Consider the following 19,755-nt stretch of genomic DNA (forward strand, 5'->3'; position numbering starts at 1 on the left):
AAAGAGAAAGATGCTTGATAGTGACTTAGGAAGTTTTGCCACACTGATAAGCACTATAACTATCTCACCAAGAATTTCAGTAAAAAGATTGCATTATTCTTGCATGCTCTTGACATTGGAGTGCATTTTTTTTTTTAAATATGATATGCAGAAATAAGCCTTAAGGCAAGAATTGAACAGCTCATGGAAGCCCCGTTATAGAAAGGTTATTAAAAGATCTCAGTGTTATTTCTGTATTTAAAGAGTTATTTTAAATTTTGTTCCTATCATTGTTTCAAACAAGATTTGAGTAGATCTATTCATAAAATCAGAGTTACATTAAAACATAATTGATAGCACTTAGGAGACCATGAGAAATGTACCCAGACATGTAGCTTTACGTGAAGTATATTCCACAAATATGTTTTAATGATCCTTTAATGTTATACTTGGTTGGCTGCTTTCATGGAATACAACTTTTAATTTTAAAAGGTAGAAAATGTGTTAATTTCCTATAATTTATTTTTAATAGGTATATAGCTTTGCAAACTGTATGATTTTGGCATACTTCTGTCACTTAGTGACAGGATACCTAAATTATATTTCTGTTATGTTGAAAGGTATTTAATCTCCATTTATAATGACACTATTTTAACTAAAAATGAATGACTGATTGTAAATATTTCAGGATTACTGTTACAAAATTCACTTAAAAACACACACACAAAAAATTACTTTGCAGAACAATGACTCCTGACATAACACTGGTGTCATTTATTCAAAATTGATGTCTTAATATCTGAGATTACTTTAGGTGAATTCTATTAATGAGACAGTTTAAAAGATCCACCTATGTTAAATCTGCTTGTTTCTATAGTGCTAACTTCTGTATCAACATCTGTATCATTTCCTTTGTCCTAGACCTCACCCCTTAAAGATTAAAATACTTTCAGAATTTAGATCATAAACAACAAAAAGAGCCAATAATTGAAAAAAAAAAAAGATTGCCACAGAAGGTATGATACACAGTACAACTTAAGATGCGGAAATAAGTCTAAAAATCATTTGTCTGCAATACCTTTTATTTAATATTACTTGCATCTAACATAACATCTTTTATTTAATATTTTAAAAAATACTTTGTGAACGATATTAAATATGTCATTTGCATCACATTATTTTTTATTAAATAACTAACTTTTACATTTCAATGACTAACAACATTTGGGATTACTTAATAAGAGAAAATAATATTTTACTTAAAGCATAAGTAATCAGTGATGCTGATGAAATGAATGGATTTTACTAATCAATTCCTACATTAAAAGTCAGAATTCCCAATGAGCATTCATTTCTAAAAAAATTGTAAAATCATCATGAAATACTTGTTTTAAAATCAGTAAAGATTTTTATTGACTAACTAGAGGCCCAGTGCACGAATTCATGCACAGGTGGGGTCCGGCCAGCCTGGCTGCAACCTGGGCAGACTGGGTCTGGGCCTGTCGGGAGGAGGAAACAACAGGAGGTTGGCTGGCCAGCCTGCCCCAATCAGGGTTGATTAGGGCAGGGTCGGGCTGGCTGGGGGTAGGGGCCACAGGCAATTGGCTGGAGCCACGCCCCTGACTGGGGTGGGGGGGGGGGGTGTTGATCAGTTGTCAGTGGCTGGGGGAGGGGCCGTGGGAGGTTGGCTGGCCAGCCCCACCCCACATTGGGGTAGAGCTGGCTGGGGGGAAGGGCTGCAGGCTGATCAGGTGGTGGGGGTTAATTGGGAGAGGGGCTGGCTATGGAGAGGGGCTGTGGGTGGTGGGCCGGCCAGCCAGCCCTGCCCCTGAATGGGGTTGGGGAGGCCGATCAGGGGCCAGCAGCTGGGGGGAGGGGCCATGGGTGGTTGGTTGATCAGAGTGGGAGGGCCGATCGGGGTCAGAGTTGGATTTGGGGAGGGGCTGTGGGCCGAACGGGGTGGTGGGGGCCCATTGAGGGCAGGGGTTGCTGGGGGAGGGGCTGCAGTAGGTTGGCTGGCTGGCCACATTCCCTATTGGGGTAGGGGTGGTGGTCAGGGGTAGGGACGGCTGGGGGGCCTCAGGTGGTTGGCCAACTGGCCCTGCCCCTGACTGGGGTCAGTGGGGGCTGATCTGGGGTGGGGCCAAGTGGGGGGAGGGGTTGCAGGAGGTTGGCCCCACTCCTGATTGGGCTGGTTCACTGGCCACAGTGGGCGTCATAGCAACTGGTTGTTCCAGTCATTACAGTGTTCAGTCCCTGACTTTTTATATATATATGGATACTTATAAAGATGCAAAGAGTCAGTAGTATGGCCGAATCACTCATCACCAGCATTTCCAGCAGGATTTGCAGGCGCTGGAGGTGAACAGCATCTTGGGAAAAGGCCTGTCACTGTCATTCCTCTGCTCTTAATATGCCTTCCCTTCTCAGACTTCTCTCCCAGCCAGTACATCTGTCATATTCCTTCTCAGTAGTAAATTACCTCTATTCCATAATATTTGTGAGATTTGCAAATGATAACCCCTGACAGAGTCATTTTCTATTTGCCCATTACAGTCCACAACTCCCTGCTAAAATGTGGAGGACTGGCCTGCAGAAATCTTACACAGGGACATTACGATCCAGAACAGCACATTGTCCCCACTCTCTACACATTACAGCCAATCGGGATTCCATTATTAGAGCTGATGATTTTTAAAATCAGTGGTTACTAAAAACACCATTTAGGAATTTGTGTGTTAGATATATCTGACTAGAGTTCAAAGTAAATGCTCTACTATAGAAATCAATGGTCTTAAAAATAATATGTACACTTATTAGCATTATTGCCTATAAATTCAGTTATATCACATTTTTAAGCAAATGTATAAAAACAGAATACTCAATATAGCTTCATATCCAATAAAAATCAGAGGTGGATGGCTAATATTCAGAATTTCCAAATAAAATATGTTATTAATATTACAGAAAATTACAACTTATTCTTTTCAAATGACACAGAAGACCTAAAAGCTCTTGTGAATATTTATGGTTTTATGGATGAAAGAGAAAAAGAAATAGAAGACAGCATATGTTAAAGGCTGCTTTTAACAATAAATCTCTGCTCTCAGTTAATATTAACAAGTTGGCTTGAAATGCATTTCTCTCATAAAGAAGACTACTGAGTAGTGCAAAGTTAGTTGGTTAAGAGTTTTTGTGTTCCAGAGTCTGAATATATATCTATATATAACATACAGTATATATATATATATATATATATATATATATATATACACACACACACACACACACACACACGTATATATGTGTGTATGTGTGTGTGTGTGTGTATATATATATATATATACATATATATATATTCAGAAAAAAGTTTAAAATGTGTAGTAGAATATTATGGTCATTTATAGATGCAGAGCTAGAACTGTTCTGCATTTAATTGTAATATTGAAGTGCTTACTGTTGAACTCCATCTATGTCCTCTGCTAGCATTTCGGTGATTTGGGCAACTGAAAGAAAATCTGGAGACAGAAACTTGTCATGCTCCTGAAATTCAGCATCTTTCTACAAAAAAAAAGTGGAATGAGTTATCTCAATCGTATCTTTTACATATTAATCCCAAGGATATCAACATTTGTTCTTACCATGAGACCAGGAAAATTTTTTTTAGAACAACTCCCTCCTAGATAATCCTTTTCTGTTTTTAAGTAAAAATTGAATGGCTCGTCAATCTATCTTTTGAGCATACTTAAAACTGGGTAATGGTTTTCAATTAACAAATATTTTTTAATATCTGTGTGGAGAGTGGCTACAGCGTTCGGACAGATTCAAGCCTTGGACTGACTTGTGGCCCAGCCACATATAAGTCCCAGCTTGTAGGGCAAAGCCCTCCCAGCACGATTATAGCCAAAAGGCTATGACTGTAAGCTCCACCTTATAGTCCAACCCTGCATTCCTAGGTCTCTAAGGGATGTGGGCTGCAGGGTATGCAGCAAGTGCTGCCTAAACAAAGCTTGATAGAGTTCAGAGAATGGCAACAACAGGAAAGAAGCAGATTTGAAATTCGCAAGAACATTGTAAACATCTTGCCCTTGTTTTGCTTTGTGTGATCTGACTATAAAATAAAGCTTTGGCTTACAGGCTGTGTCAGTTTCCTCATCCTGGCACAGAGATCCACCTGGTCCCAACTGTTTTCTCTTGTCTGTTTTCTTTAATCCTTCAATGCCCCTCCTCAGGTTTACCCCTGGCCATGCTGGACGCGGTTCATCTACGCATTCCTCATTGAACTTGGGGCTCAAAAGGAAGCAACGGCAAGTAAGAAAGACTTGCTATCCTCAAGTATCTTAACATCTAGGGGGAGGAACAAATTAAGGGTGACTATAAAATAAGAAAATAAAATGATGAGCCATAAAAATGTGGCATTCAGTTCAAAAGGAACAAGATTAGGAATAGGACAAGGAAAGTCTACAGACAGAAGGTCCAGGAATGGACTTTGTGAGATTAGGCATGCCCCACGTGAATGAGCAGCAAAACCAACGTGACAAAGACATTGATGTTGGGTACCAGTTCTGTAAATATCAAGTAATTTCATAACAGTACCTAGGTTACAAGCGGGGGACTAGTTGGACCTAAGTGGGAAGTTGCCAATGGGAACCTATTGTGGGAGATCTTAAATTTAATAATTCAGTAAATATTTATTAAATGATTACAGGATACGAGATACTGTGCAATGAAACATAAATATTTTAAACCCTAGCTAAAGTATGACATGCTAAAGAATGTGTTCTTGCTAATAGAGTCAATAAGGCATTCATGAAGTTTTGAGCAGTGAATGGCATAAAACTGTGCTTGAAGGAAGGGTAATCTTTAGCAGGGGCAGAGGAAGGGCACAGAGGAGGAGCTAAATGAAGGGATTGTTAAAACAGTTCAGGAATGAGGCCTTAGGCTGTACTAGGCTCCATGTAGTGCACCTTAAAAGAAAGAGGTGAATGCACCATATTATATATGGGGGACTAAAAGAGTGAAGAAGGGATGGAGATTCTGAGTTTCTGAAATAGGCGACTAGAAGAAAAAGGGCCTCCAATAGCATATATGCCCCTCTGTGTGACCCAGACAAAGGCATCTGTTGAGTATGACTCCCTCCATGTTCTGTGTGGAGTAGGGTTCGGTATCTGAAAGAGGAGCCGCACAACAAATAAGAGAAAAAGACACGAGATAATTTTGCAATATTGGGGGACCAGGCAGCCAAGTCCCAAAAGACTTCCACTGATGCTCAGGCCGTTCCAACCTTTTATTTGGTCTAGGGTAGCCCTAGGGTGAGGAGGTTTGTTTGGGGTAGCCCTAGGGTAAGGAGGTTTCAATGACACAGGGATCAGCAGACAAATTCCAGGAATAGATTAAGTATCTGATTAGCTCATCAATAGGTTTCTGGGAGTAGGCAGGGTATCTGATTAACAAGAATCAACAAGAATCTACATAAGTATCTAAGGAATTAAGGGAACTAAGATGGGGATGCTTTAACTATTATTACCTAAATTAACTGAGTGGTTCCTAGATTAACTGGGTGGTGCACAGCCCTGACCTTTGCTAGGACTTTCAAGCCCTGACCTTTACTAGGACTTTGAAGGGCTACTAGCTTTTGGGGGTCTCTGTCTAAACTCAGCTAGTGAAGACGATGAATGGTCTCCGGCAGGCATCCTCTCTAGGGGCAGCAAGTTAAGATTCTTAAGGCTGGCACAGCCCTGGGCCCAAGTGCAGCACTTGTGTTGACAGTATAGTTTCAGCTCCTGCTCAACCCTCAGCCAAGTCCTATTGTTTGGAGTACAACCTGCAAAATCCACACATGGTACTCTTGTTACACAGAATAGAGATAGGAGTTTTGGAAGATGATGCTAGTTTTAAAAAGGCAAGATAGTGAGTTTGGTTTCAGTGGTTGAGTTTAAGCTGCAATATGCCTATCAAGGAAGAAATGTGTACAGGTTAATTAGAAATGCTGGAGTCAGAAAGGTCAAGTTTGAAGATCCTGGTTTAGGAATCCCTCGAATGTGAGAATGGATAGAACTGCCCAAAGCAGAGCAGGAGGAGAAGAGCTGTGAATGGGGGTGAAAGAGGAGACAGACACAGTAACAGTAACAGCTCCATAAAAATCAAGGATTGTGAGGTTTAGGGAAGAGAGGGGGCAAGTGTTTTCCATTCAACAAATAGTAATATATCCTTCCATGTGAATGGGCTCCAATAAATAAGAAAAGCAAAGAAATGCTTTGCTATAGTAAACAAGATCATATCACAATTTTTCCTTATTCTTTTCCCAGAATAAAATATTCCAAAGCTGGCACTTACTAGTAATGGTAATCAGTTTAATGATTGCATTTAAATTAGGTTGTTATATTTTTGTTTTTGAATATCTAACTTAGACTTAAAATATGCTACTTCATTAGCTATCTTTTTTTGTAATCTAGGATTAGAAAATTAACCTAAACTAGATCATTCTATTAGATTATAATCTCAATTAAGCCAAAAATACCTTAGTACCTAATATAGAATGTCTTGCACCTAGTAGGCAATTAGATACTTGGAAATTGAATTAAACACAATCAGTTTTTAGATAGGATAGTATTTTAGTCCACAACATATGGCTGTATATTTGTTAAAATGTTTGTTGGTTATATATTTTTTATTAGTAGCAGTATTCCTGTACTGCAAGCCCATTAGATTATGAATTCCTCAAGGACAGTCATTCAATCTTTTACTTCTTTTGAGAATTCTGAAGATCCTACTTATGTCAACATAGGTTGTTAATAGGCTGCCTGAATCCATCTCCATCATTTGATGACACTGTTGAATGATGCGGCTTAATGAAAAGCAGGACTTAGATTTGGAAATCTCATGAGGTTTGACAACTGATTAATTTTGTGACTTACAGCAAGTCATTTGAACCTAAATTTGAATTCATGTTAAAAATCATTTTGGCCCTAACCGGTTTGGCTCAGTGGATAGAGCGTCAGCCTATGGACTCAAGGGTCCTGGGTTCGATTCCGGTCAAGGGCATGTACCTTGGTTGCGGGCACATCCCCAGTGGGGGGTGTGCAGGAGGCAGCTGATCAATGTTTCTCTCTCATCGATGTTTCTAACTCTCTATCCCTCTCCCTACCTCTCTGTAAAAAAATCAATAAAATATATTTTTAAAAAATCATTTTGATATGTCTTAATATAAGATTGCTATCATTATTAATAATGAATAAATATATACATGAAAGGTTCATTATACAGATATTTAGATCAATTTTATTAGATTTAAACTTTTCTGGATAGGAAAAAATATGTCATACAAGAACTATATGGAAAAGAATACAATACTCAACCTTTTGTATAATAACAGTTCTAGCTAAGATGCCTATGATCAGTGCATTTTTTACTAAAACTTGATAGCTTAAGATAATCATCTTATAGGACGGTTTGCCTCTGGTTTCTTATTTTCTTTGTTTAAATTGAATTCCTGGACCTATTTTAAACTAGAGCTCTTTTTTGTTTGTTTATACACTGCCTTGCATTAAAAAGGATACAAGGTGGTTAAAAATCTTTAATCTTTTAACACATACATTCTCATTTGTACAAATCAAACGTATAATAGAAAATTCATGAATAGGCTAATAAAAATGTGGATATGTAATTGTGGCTTTCTCTGTAAAATTACATCTCTGACTAGGAAAATCTGTAAGCTAAACTGCACTGTAACTCATTTTATTCCACCACCTGGTGGATTTTAGCAGTTATTCCAGAAGCAATAAAATTGAAAGCCTGATATTATTTGCCAGATAATGTTTTCTCTGAAATTTTTCTCTAATGTCACCTAAACCTTGTATACTTGTCTGCCTTCTAGAATTTAAGGTTTCTGGGGGTATATTTGTATCCATCACTGACAGTGTCTTAAAAGATTATTTTTTAAAAATGTATTTTATTGATTTTTTTACAGAGAGGAAGGGAGAGGGATAGAGAGTTGGAAACATTGATGAGAGAGAAACATCAATCAGCTGCCTCCTGCACACCCCCTACTGGGGATGTGCCCACAAGCAAGGTACATGCCCTTGACTGGAATCGAACCTGGGACCCTTCAGTCTGCAGGCCAATGCTCTATCCACTGAGCCAAAGCGGTTGGGGCAAAAGATTCTTAAGGAATGTTCATTACAAAAAAATACATTTCACCAAAAATGACTACGGAGGCGTTTCAGTCATACAGTGGTCTACAATTTCCACATTTTAAAAGACTTTCTTCAAGCCTGAAAATAAATGAACTAAGGAGCAGCACTGTGTTGAACCATGTTGGAGCCTGAGGCAAAAGGGGGAAAAAAATCAGTAATACTAATGCTGTCTTTATTTAAAAATTTGACCATTAGGGATTTTTTTGCATTAACTTTGATTTTTTTAAAATATTGCATTAAAATATCATTTATCTTGACTACTGAATTTTTTTGGCACCCTTAAATTTTGTGCCCAAGAAGAGTGCATCACTCACCTCATTATAGTCCTGACCATGCTAAAGAGCCAATTTAAGAAAAAGAAGGAAAAAATAATTGAAAAAAGGATAAGTTAAACCAACAGCTAATTCTTTAAAATAATAAAACAGGAAAATCTCTAGCAAATGTGATTAAAAATAAAGAAAAAATATATGCATGTAAGTGGAAATACATTTTAAAATTACAAGGAAATGGGTGATTTTGTAGGATTACGTAAGTTATCAAACTTGACTAGGCTAAGAGAGAACTGACCAAACATGAACTAAACGGAAAGTCTACTTTTTAAAAAGTCACCATGTCCAATAGTTTTACACTTGAAGTGCTGCGTAATAAACAAGAACACAAATTCTGTTAACTGTAATAATTATAGACTGTAGATAACTCATTTTTAAGAGCCATCATAATCTACACACAAAAACCTGAACTAGCACAAAAAGAAAATTATAGACTGAAATCATTAATAAATTCAGATGCAAAAATTCTAATTAAAATACTATGTTAGAAAACTGAATCCAGAAATGTTCTAATAGAACAATAAGCTATCATTGTGACCAAATTAGGATAAATTTAGAAATGCAAGGATGGATCATCATGAATAACTCTATCATAACTTTATATGTATATAGTTGTATATAGGAACTAAATCTTTAGATCCATTGAATTGCATTTACAATGTGGGAAGGATTGAATTTTTTTTAAATTTGAAGGTTTCCAATAAGTCTTCTTTTTATCAACTCTTATTATTAAACTTTTGATAGTTTATAATATCTTTAGGTCTTATGCCTTATTATATTCAAAACCAAGATCTTGCCATTTCCATTTCTAATTAATTTCTAATATAGGGAATAGCAATTGGCCTTGTATTTTTGTTATATGTAACCACCTTATCAAATTTTGTATTAGTTCAAACCATGTTAATACAATGTCAGGTTTCTTAGGTATGCAACCATGTAATCTTCAAATAAAGTGTTTTTTCTTTATTTAATTTCTAACACTTAAGCCACATATTTAGTTTTCTTATTTTATTAATTAGAAGCTCTATAGTATGTTGGATTACAATAATGTTACTAGCCAGAATTCCTTTCTAGCTTCTGGCTTTTATACAAATGGCTTTAAGTATTTCACCATTCAATATGATGATGTTTGGCAAATAATTTCTTCTTGTTTAGCTATTCTTTTGTACTCATATTTTACTGAGAGTTTTGTCACTGAATTCTACCTGTTTTATAAAATATATATATGAATTCTCTATTCTATTCCACTGACTACTCTGTCTATTTTTGTGTCCATTCAGGTATACTGATCCTATATAATAAAAGTCTATATGCTAAGTGTCTGGTCGTCTGTTCAACCAATCAAAGTGTAATATGCTAATGATATGCTAAGGCGGCTCAATCACTTGCTATGACATGCACTGACCACCAGGGGGCAGATGCTCTGACCAGCAGGTTAGCTTGCTGCTGGGGTCCTGCCGATCAGGACTGAGCAAGACGGGCTAGACATGCCCTGGAGCCCTCCTGTGGTCCCTCTCCGACTGCCAACCTCCCACATCCCTCCCCCACCCCAACTGTGTCCTCTCGCAATCCGGGACCCCTCAGGGAATGTTGGAGAGCTGGTTTCAGCCCAATCCGCAGGCCAGGCCCACTGGTGCACAAATTCATGCACCGGGCCTCTAGTAATGTTATAATGTGATAGTGGTAGTCAGTCCATTCTCTAAGAACAGAGAGGATAGTTAATTTAGTTAAGGAAGCTAATTTAATTGATGGTTCACATCTAGAAGAAAACAAAATGAAATCCTCATTTCAAATAAATAAAATATATCTATCAAACATTAATTTTAGCTGTGTTAAAAACCTAACTTTAGTATATTAAAACTTTAAGTATTAGAAAATGATTGAAGATTATTTGTGCAACCTGAAAGGGAGGCTGGAGGGGAGAAAAGAAGTAGGACTTTCAAAATAAGACAGGAAACGCAAAGAAATGCAAATGTTTGTCAATATTTTCATACCCACAGCCACTATTCCCAGAAGTTCTCAGTGTCTGATAAATAATAATATTGTATAACAACATTTTGAGGTACATTAGTAGCATTTTCTCAATGATATTTTAAGGAATATTTTGGAGACCTCCCCTTGGTCGTGCATAGGTTGACCTACTCTATGTGCTGTGAATGGCTTTAATAAATAGCTCTTGAGTAATGTTGAAATAGCAGAAACCTCATCATTTTGCTGTTCATGTTAAGCCCAAAGTGTTTTCTCTCTAACCGGTCAATAGAGGGGGGGCTGTTTTCAAGTTCTGTAGAAACCACCTACAGTAGAGAGAATCGTCAACGTCCTCCTCCAGGACATAATGAGATCTCTAAGACAAACGACATTCACCTTTTCACTCAAGATTATGTAAGTGTTCTCCTGTGCTGATAAAGCCCAGAAAGCATCTATCAGGGGATATGGTGACACTAAGGGACATTATTCAGAAAAAGCAATTGGGTGGGAAATAAACATTTACATTTTCTTTTAGGTCTCTAATATGAGTTGAAGTATAGTCCTTTTGAGTATACTACTTAAATAATTATATTTCCTAAATAGTGTTTTCAAAAATATTAAGAAAGTCAGCTTATGAATAAACTAATAATAAAGGACTGATGAATGACTGAATTCCTAGTTTTCATTTTTAAATTCAATTACAAATTCACTTACAAATTCCTTTCACTTATGTATAAACATACATATGTTTACAGCAAATATTTATTTTCAGATTTTTGATATTTCTCTGTTCTTGTGCCTTGATACATATATCTGCTAAAATTTTGGTCTTACCTTTCGCAAGGAGTCATTTGCTCCAATGCTATTAAAGAACCTGGAATGTTAAATTCAGAGAGTTGGCAAGAAGAGTTTATGCAATGTCATAGGAAAAATATTTTCCTGGACCTGCATTTCATGTCTGCTTGTTCACAGTATCTGATCGAGTAGATTTTAGTCTATGATAACTACTATCTCTCCTGGCATACGTCAGTCCACCTATGATTTTAACAAGTTATATTTTATTGAGTGCTTACTATGTGACTGCAGTAATGGGTTGTTTTTATTCTAGGTATTGGCAACAAACAACAAATGGGAAACCTGAGACTCCTGGAAGCTTATGTTGTATTTCCAATAGACTTGGCAAAAAAAGAAATATTTCACTACTGCTTGGCTGAAATGACTCCGTGGTCTACTGGCTAAGTCAATTTGGATACCGAATTTATTAGAAGTGACACCATAAGGGACCAAGTCTCAGGGGATCAACTCTGGAAAGAATCTGGTCTGAGAAGAATCTTTCAGTAACTAACTGAAAAGCTGTGGCTTTGGGAAGACTCTAAGAGAGAGAGGTTTTGCCATCTTTTCCATCTCACCCCTGAGCCCTCCAGTCAGCACAAATGGGTGGCTGGCAGAACTTGTCATTCTAATGAATGACACAGCTCTATGGATCAACTCTCTCCTCTGTGAACTACAGGAACTCTGCCTCCATTAGACAGTGCTAACATGGTAAATACTCATCTAAGGCCTATAACTAGCTCATTCATCTGCCTCATCATCCATTATAAAAAGTGAATTTCTTCCCCTAGACCAGTGGTCGGCAAACTCATTAGTCAACAGAGCCAAATATCAACAGTCCAACGATTGAAATTTCTTTTGAGAGCCAAATTTTTTAAACTTAAACTATATAGGTAGGTACACTGTTATTAACTTAATTAGGGTACTCCTAAGGCTTAGGAAGAGCCACACTCAAGGGGCCAAAGAGCCGCATGTGGCTTGAGAGCCGCAGTTTGCCGACCACAGCCCTAGACCATGGTATTTATTTGCATCTTTAAAAACTTTGTGGGGTATTTCTTTCTTTTTCTTGAGTACAGATACATTAGGACCTCAAATTATCTGTCTTCTTAGAAAGGACGTTATCTACATGGATATGTACACTGAAAATTACGTATTGTCATAAGTATGTCTTTGTATATATTTAACAGAAATGTATTGGGAAACTTCCTATGCCACTTTTGAAATTGTATTACATTAGCGATCACAAGGGAGTAACAGGCAGTTTATCACATTAAGATGTGTCTTTAAAGTACGCTAATTTCAAAAGGCTGGCAGGCGAGACAGCATGCCTCAGCGGTCTGCAGACAGTAATGGGAAGGATCTGGATTGGGAACAGCTTTGCATACCTCTGAGCAAGGAACTGAATTCTTGGCTCTGTGTTTATTTATAATATTGCAGCTAATACTTCTGCAGAGAGAACGTTGTTTAGGCTATTGAGGGAGGTGAGCATAGTGTTAATTATAACATTATTTACCTTTGGGGGCCTTAAGAAACTGAAAAACACTTCACAGGAACAACATGGCGGGCTCAGTGTGTGAAGACAAACATTTTCTTAGTGATATCTGGCATAGCAGGTATGTTCTTAATAAATATCTCAGGACACCAAGCTTTTGAGAAATTAAAGTTTACCTAAAGCCCATCTATGATTGAGAGGTGATGTTGGGCGGGGCCTAAAGATAAGTCTTTATTGTGCACAGGAAACCACTGGGGCCCGAGGAGGTGAACTAACTTCCCAGAAGACAAGTTGATGATGCGCAACACCGCCACAGCCAGAAGGTCGATTTTCCAGGGATGCCTCCTTTGTCTGACCTCTTATCATGTATTTATTTAGAGAAATGGTAAAATAAGGGAAAAACCAAGCCCCAGCCTTCAAACATTACTCAGTCCAGTATTAATGAAGAGTTATTCCCTGACACCTTTTCAACAATCGGAACTGTGATCGTTAAAAAAAAAAATTAGAAATTTCCAAAAGGGACTGATGGCCTACTTCAAATGCCAAAATCCCTTTGTAAGTGCAGAGGATCTGGGGAAGCGCGTAGCGGAGGTTCTTTGGGCCGAAAACCAAAGCAGCCCAAGGAGGAACCACCAGTTTACCCTCGAGGGCCGGACAGGCCGCGTGCCTGGGCGGGTGGGGCCGGGAAGGCGGGACTCCGGGCGCGCGGGGCGGTGCCTCCGGGTCCCTCGCACCGCCTCCCGGGGCCCCGCGCAGCCCCACGCCTCCGCCCTCCCGGCCCGGCCCGGCCCGCCCCGCACCCACCCCGGGCGTGGGACTCGGACCCGGGCCTGGCCTGGGCCGAGGGTCCCGCGGGTCTGGGGGGTGGGGGTGCGTGCGCTAGGGGGTCGCGGGCATCGGGAAGGGGCGACGTACCTCCGACTCCGGCGGGGTTTCCGTCGGGGTCAATGCCGCGCAGGTCGTCGCCCCGACAGTTGACCCCAAAGAAGTCGCCATGATCTCGCGGAGCGGAGCGGCCCCTCGTCGCCTAGGCAACCGGGGCGGGGCCGGGATCGGGGCTGGGGAGTGAATCCCAGCGTCAAGCGGCTTCCGGTCGGAGCCCGGGCTGCAGGCGGGAGGGGTGGGACCCGGCGGTGGGAGCTGAGGTCTCAGGCGGGTCGGGTGGGGGCACTGCTGGGAAGGCCCTTTGGATCTTTGAGTTGAGACAGTAAGAGTGAGAGCAGGGGCAGCAGTTTAAATGAGCTCATATGTGGAAGTTTCTTATGCCAGTGCAGTAAGTTCTCAATAAATAGTTAAATGAGATATGTTATTGGAACTTTACCATGGATTGACATTTTTTAGTGTCCTTACCTTTCAGAGATACAGACTGAAAGATTTATTGATGATGAAATGATATAAGGCTTGGATTTACTCCAAAATAATAAGGGGAGGAGCATGGGAAATGGATGGAGGAATAGAAAATTAATCAAGATTGAGTACATGGTGGTGATGGTGGTGGGGGGGGGTGGTGGTCACTACATTATTCTTTCTAGTGTATATTTGTTTGAAATTTTCCATAACAAAACATCTAAAAACAATATAGCTATTGGCCTTGTGAGTATTCCTGTCTGGGTAATTCCTGCTTTGAAAGTGAAATGTACTTTGCTTGCAATCACCTGCATGGGAATTGCTGTGCAGGAAGCTTCCTGGAAAAGTCAGACATCATTTGTGTGCTTCAGTTTTCTCATCTGTAAAATGGGATAATAACTGCCTCACAGCATTACCATGAGGATTTGACATGTTAATGTATGGGAATGTTTAGTAGGGTGTCTGGCACCTTCAAGTGTTAGATATTGTTAGGATTAGGATTAGTTTGCATAATTTCTCCTGATTGTAGCCCATCGTGAATACAGCTGCCAGGATAATATTTTCCCATTGCCTTTCAGACCAAATTAAACACGTTAGCTTTACATAACCTCCATAATAGTGCCTCTAATTAAAATTGTCTCACAGTTCACATTATGCACACAGTTTGTATTTTCACCTGGTGTTCATGAATTGTCTCTAGTTTTGTGTATGTTTGGCCAATTTTTCAAGTGGATTGTAGTGGCATTTTCATTCTTAAAGAAACTGGTTTAGTTCTTAAAACACTGTTCATTCAACAATGCATCTATGACTTCCAACCCCCTTTAAAAAGGACTACCTCAATTAGTGGAAATACAATCAATTTTTAGTGATTGCAGAATTGATACAAGAGCTACCTAGCACCTTACAAACTCATTACAATGTGTATTTATTTGATTATTTCCTCCTTACTGCTACTTCAAAGACACTGAAAATAGCAAGTCACCTTCTGTGAGGTAAAAAAAAAAAAATTCTCTCCACTTTCCTTAAATTTAGCATTTGGTAAAGTGCTAAAGCACTTATTTCTCTAAAATACAGTTCTAGTTTCCTCAAAGATCTGATTTGTTTTTCTTGCCTTTAGTTTTTCCTAATAGTCTTTAACAGTTTTTATACTCCTGCTCCCCCTTTTTTTGGACCCCAGAACTAGATGGAGTACTCCATTAAAGATAAAGTCAATGTTAACAGAGATAGGAAGGGGGGAATTGTTTTGTAGGAATTCCAATTTTACTGTATCTAATGTTGCAATTTATTGGAGAAGTTGGTTTTGAGGAGGTAATTTAATCTTGTGCGGCTCAATTAATTTTTGCCCAGTAAGGGGTGGTGTTGAAAACCCATTAGCCTGAAGGTTATTTTTAATTTTCACAAGTCGAAGCTGATTGTAGTCTCCCACTTCTTTCATAGGGAGGTGCCAACAAGGAAGACACATCTCAGTAGATGATATGCCTTCTTACATGGGAAAGTCAGCCGTCTTCCTTCTCAGGTCTTTTTTGAAGATAAAGGCTTCTAACCAAAGCCTGTGAAATTCCATTTGTTATCTTAATTTATTGTTTCAGGACTGGAAGAGAAAAGGAAACATATGGGTTTTGTAGTTTACAATTACTTTTTTAAAGACCTCTGACTTTTACCTCATTACAGCAAAACATGGGGTAGCTTAAGATATTATTGTTTGATCAATTGGTTTGGCCCCTGTACCAATGAAAGTACTCCAATCTATACATCTATATACCTATGAGTAGCACACTTAACAAGTGGAAAATTAGATGGAAAAAAAAAACCCTACTTTTATTTATTTATATTGTATTTTAAATCTTTATAGTTGAAAGTATTACATATGTCCCTCTTTTCCCCCCATTGACCCATTCTAGCCCACCCCCGCCTCCCCCCCAGGCCTTCACCACACTATTGTCTGTGTCCATGGATTATGCATATATCAATATGAGTTCTTTGGTTGATCTCTTCCCACCCACCCCGACCTTCCCTCTGAGATTCAACAGTCTATGCTTAAAAAGACCATACTTTTAAATACCAGAGACACATTTTTAGGAAAGGGCTAGATACTTCTATGGTGGATATGGACAGGCTAGTGTGGAAATAGGTGACAATGAAAACTGAGATTTCAGCTGTCTTCTTAGGATGAGGAAACATTTCTGCTCCACTCTTCATGGTTCCTAAGTTACTGGCTCATTTTAAGTATGAATGAAGTTCTTTCACAATACATGAAATAATGTCCCTAATGTGATTAATGACCTATTAGTAGTTCAAGCACTGTGATTCCTGGAGTAACACCCATCCATGATAGTCTCAAGTGGATAAAGCTAAAAGAATTCTAATTTGTCCTTTAAATGATACTGAGAGGCCACAAAGTTCTGGAGGTAGAATTTACATAACACATTGTATCTTAGTCTTGAAATACCTTGAAATTGTTAAATGTAGGAAAAATATATAAAGCATTTTAATTTGTGAATAAAATTTAGTCTTTGTTTCATATTTAATTTTTAGCAAAGAAAGTATTCCAATAGCTAATTATTCTTGAAATATATTTAATTTTCTTAAATCTTTACCTAATCCTTAAATCTGGTCTTCTTATTTCAATCAAGTGCCTTAATCTGTTCAAGTCATATATGAGAACATTTTAAAGTATAACTTTAATAAAAACACTTTTAGGAAATGGCATAGTAAACCTACTGTAGCCGAATGCATTCTAAGACGAAGGGAGGTAATGAATTCTAGTAAAGGGAGGTAATGAATTCTAGTGAAGGGAGGTAATGAATTCTAGATTAAGGGAGGTAATGAATTCTAGTAAACAGTTGGTATAATTTTGACAGTGTTCAATGTAATACTGCAATTTGTCTTCAAAGCTCTACTCTCCCATTGTGGGTATATCTGTTTATTCCTTTTACAGTGGGTCCTTATAATCTTCACATGAAAATTCAAAGTTTCCCCCCCAAATCAGAAAATACTCTCTTTTCCTAATCCAGATACGTCTTTCAGATAGTTTTGTAACGTGATCCTTTTCCTCCTGATCAATTTACTGAAAAAGTGGACTCTTATTCATCAATCTCTATGCCCTGCCATCAGTCCCTTACCTCCTTTGCTCTCCTAAAGCTGTCCTGTCCTTCCTGGTATGTGGACATTCTCTGTTTGCGCTCTTATCCACTCTACCTTCTCCACCTGACAATGTGCCCTGGAAGGCTGACCCTTATGAACGTCATCAGCTGGATTTGCCACGCCACATTCTTTGCCCTCTGACTTGTTTGCAGTTGGGTTTGGTCAATGGGAACACCAGCAGGAGGTTGGAGAGGGATGGGGGAGGTCAGGGTCCACATTCTCCCTGCTGTCTCATGCAGGATTGTAGGTTGGGATTAGCAAGTTCCTACACCAAAGCTCTTGAAGTCCACTGCATGTCCCTCAGCTTCTCCACAGCTATAGCCCTCTCTGGGTTTTGGTAATCATCACCCCTTTGCCCCTTCAGGCCTACGGGTGGTAATGGTGCCCTCCTGATGCTAGCCTGGGGTTGCCTCCCCTTCCCTTGTTGGTTCCTTTATGTCTGCCCACATTTTTACAAGTAGCTCCTTTACTAAACTATTCTTTGTTCTCACCTTTATGCCATTGTTTCCTGTTGGTACCTTGACTGATATTAGCAAAAATGAACTCTGAAGCATTTAACATGGAAGACCAAGTCTAGCTTGTTTAACACCAATGTTGCCCACCACTTAGCTGTCATGCAATGAGCAATTATCTGGATAGAACTGCACCCCACCTCTATCCATTTTCCACCAGGAGGCACCACACCCAAGTTCCGCTACCTTCAGAATTGATGGCAGACAGAGGGACTCCTCATGGGACCTATACTAGCCATGTCCTGGGCAGCTCTCTATCCCAACTTGTGTAAACTGCTGGCTCCCCAAGTCCTAACTTTCTGATGTTGAGCAGTCTGTTTAGTTATCCGGTTGACAAGACTTCTTTAAAACCTGACCTATAAAACTACAAAATAGCAGATCACCTGGGCCCTGGCATGCCTCTCCATGGATGATGGAGAGTGTGGGGAAGGAATAGTGCCTTCCTCTTCTCTTTCTTGCAGATTCTGGCCTTGAAGCTCTGACCTTTTCAAGAAAACTTTATCCTGTGTCATGCGATGATGTGGTATTCAGGAGGGGACATACCAGGCAGGGGAGGTTGCTTGTGAAAATGCATGTCATTCACAGAATCACAGTGAAATTTATAATCTGTATTTGCGCACAAGTTAATTATTTTCACTTACAAGTTGTTTTTTGTTGTAGTATTTGCTATAGTATTTTCATCATTCCTTTTATGCTTCATGAACTACTGTTGAGTCGCCAATTTATATTTGTGGATTGGTACTTTAATGCAAAATACAAGTTAAAAAAACATGAGCAATGATTTAATATGAATTAAATAAAAATGCTTCCCCTGACAAAGAAAATGTACCTGTTTCCAGAGCATTATCCAAGGCAGACTGACTCAAATTAAAGTGCAAGCAGAATCTTTAGAAATATGAGGTGAGTTACCCATAAACATTTTCTTTAAAAATAAAAATTCATCTTACATTGTATATTTGTGAAATATGTGTTATCAAAATAGTTTCACTGATTGTTTTTCTTCTAAATCTACCTACCAGTAAAAGCGATTGGGTGCCACTCAATTAATGGCAGCGGACTCCCATACTCTTTGAGTATGTTTTTCAGAATCCTTATCCTGGGTTATTCTGGAAAGTACCTTGTCTGAGCAAGCATTGCCCCTGTCTGTGTACTACCTTCCACCTGATCCACTTTTAAATGTAGCAAGTCTAATTTTACATAATAGCTTTCTTGTAAATTTCATTAGAAGGGAGGGTTTTGAGTTTCAAAAAGTTTGAAAGCCAGTGGATAATCTCTAAGGAAACTTTATCTCTGAAAATTTGATTACATTATAATTTCCCAAAGCATTCATTGTCAGAAACATTCACTGACAAATACACGGTGTTATTAAACATTTCTGATGAACATGCATGCTTATGATTCTAGGGAAGTAAAATGACATCTTCTTTAATCATTAGAATCCACTATCATGGTATTCCACACAGCATTGCCTTTTTTTTCTCATTATTTATTTATTTATTCAAAATCTTTATTGTTGAAAGTATTACATATGTTCCTTTTCTTGATCAAAAAATATTTCACAGCAAAAGAAGTGGGGCAATGGGCCAATGCTTACGGATTCACTGGTCTTACCATGTTCACCTCCAGCCGGAGGTAGACTTGACAGACCACCTCCGTCAATCTGTGGATTGTCTTTGGAAGACTCAGTTACAGCACCAGCTGGGTGGCAATACCTGGCAAGGGCTGAGGCAAGGTTCTCCACAAGGCTGTATGTGCTCTGAATCAACATCCGGTATGTGGTGCTGTTTCTTCCATAGCCAGGATTCACTGGTCTAGGAATCAAGGAGTGGAAATGATTATTATCCTATTATTATTCTAATGACCCACAGGCAACATTTTTGCTTCCTGATCCCATGACCTTATGCTCTGCTGGCCTAAAGGTTCCAGAGGGAGAGATGCCTCTATTAGGAGACAAAAAT

The 19,755-nt window shown here is 38.9% G+C and overlaps 1 protein-coding gene across 3 annotated transcripts in view; it reads right to left on the bottom strand.

Moving 5' to 3' along the window:
• CABCOCO1 (ciliary associated calcium binding coiled-coil 1) overlaps positions 1-13,822 on the bottom strand; it is a 110,685-nt gene extending 96,863 nt beyond the window's left edge. For 2 of the 3 annotated variants that reach the window (XM_081104891.1, XM_081104893.1), the window contains exons 1-2: positions 13,710-13,818; positions 3,437-3,540 (exon numbers count right to left, since the gene is read on the bottom strand). In XM_081104891.1, coding sequence (XP_080961017.1) covers positions 3,437-3,540; positions 13,710-13,790 — 185 coding nt within the window. In that variant the 5' untranslated portion in view covers positions 13,791-13,818. Of the gene's footprint in view, positions 1-3,436; positions 3,541-13,709 lie in introns of all 3 variants that reach the window. The other variant, XM_081104892.1, reaches the window with a different exon arrangement.
• Between the last annotated feature and the right edge of the window lie 5,933 nt (positions 13,823-19,755).

Source organism: Myotis nattereri (assembly GCF_964212035.1).
Source record: "Myotis nattereri genome assembly, chromosome: 13".
Classification (NCBI taxonomy): domain Eukaryota; kingdom Metazoa; phylum Chordata; class Mammalia; order Chiroptera; family Vespertilionidae; genus Myotis; species Myotis nattereri.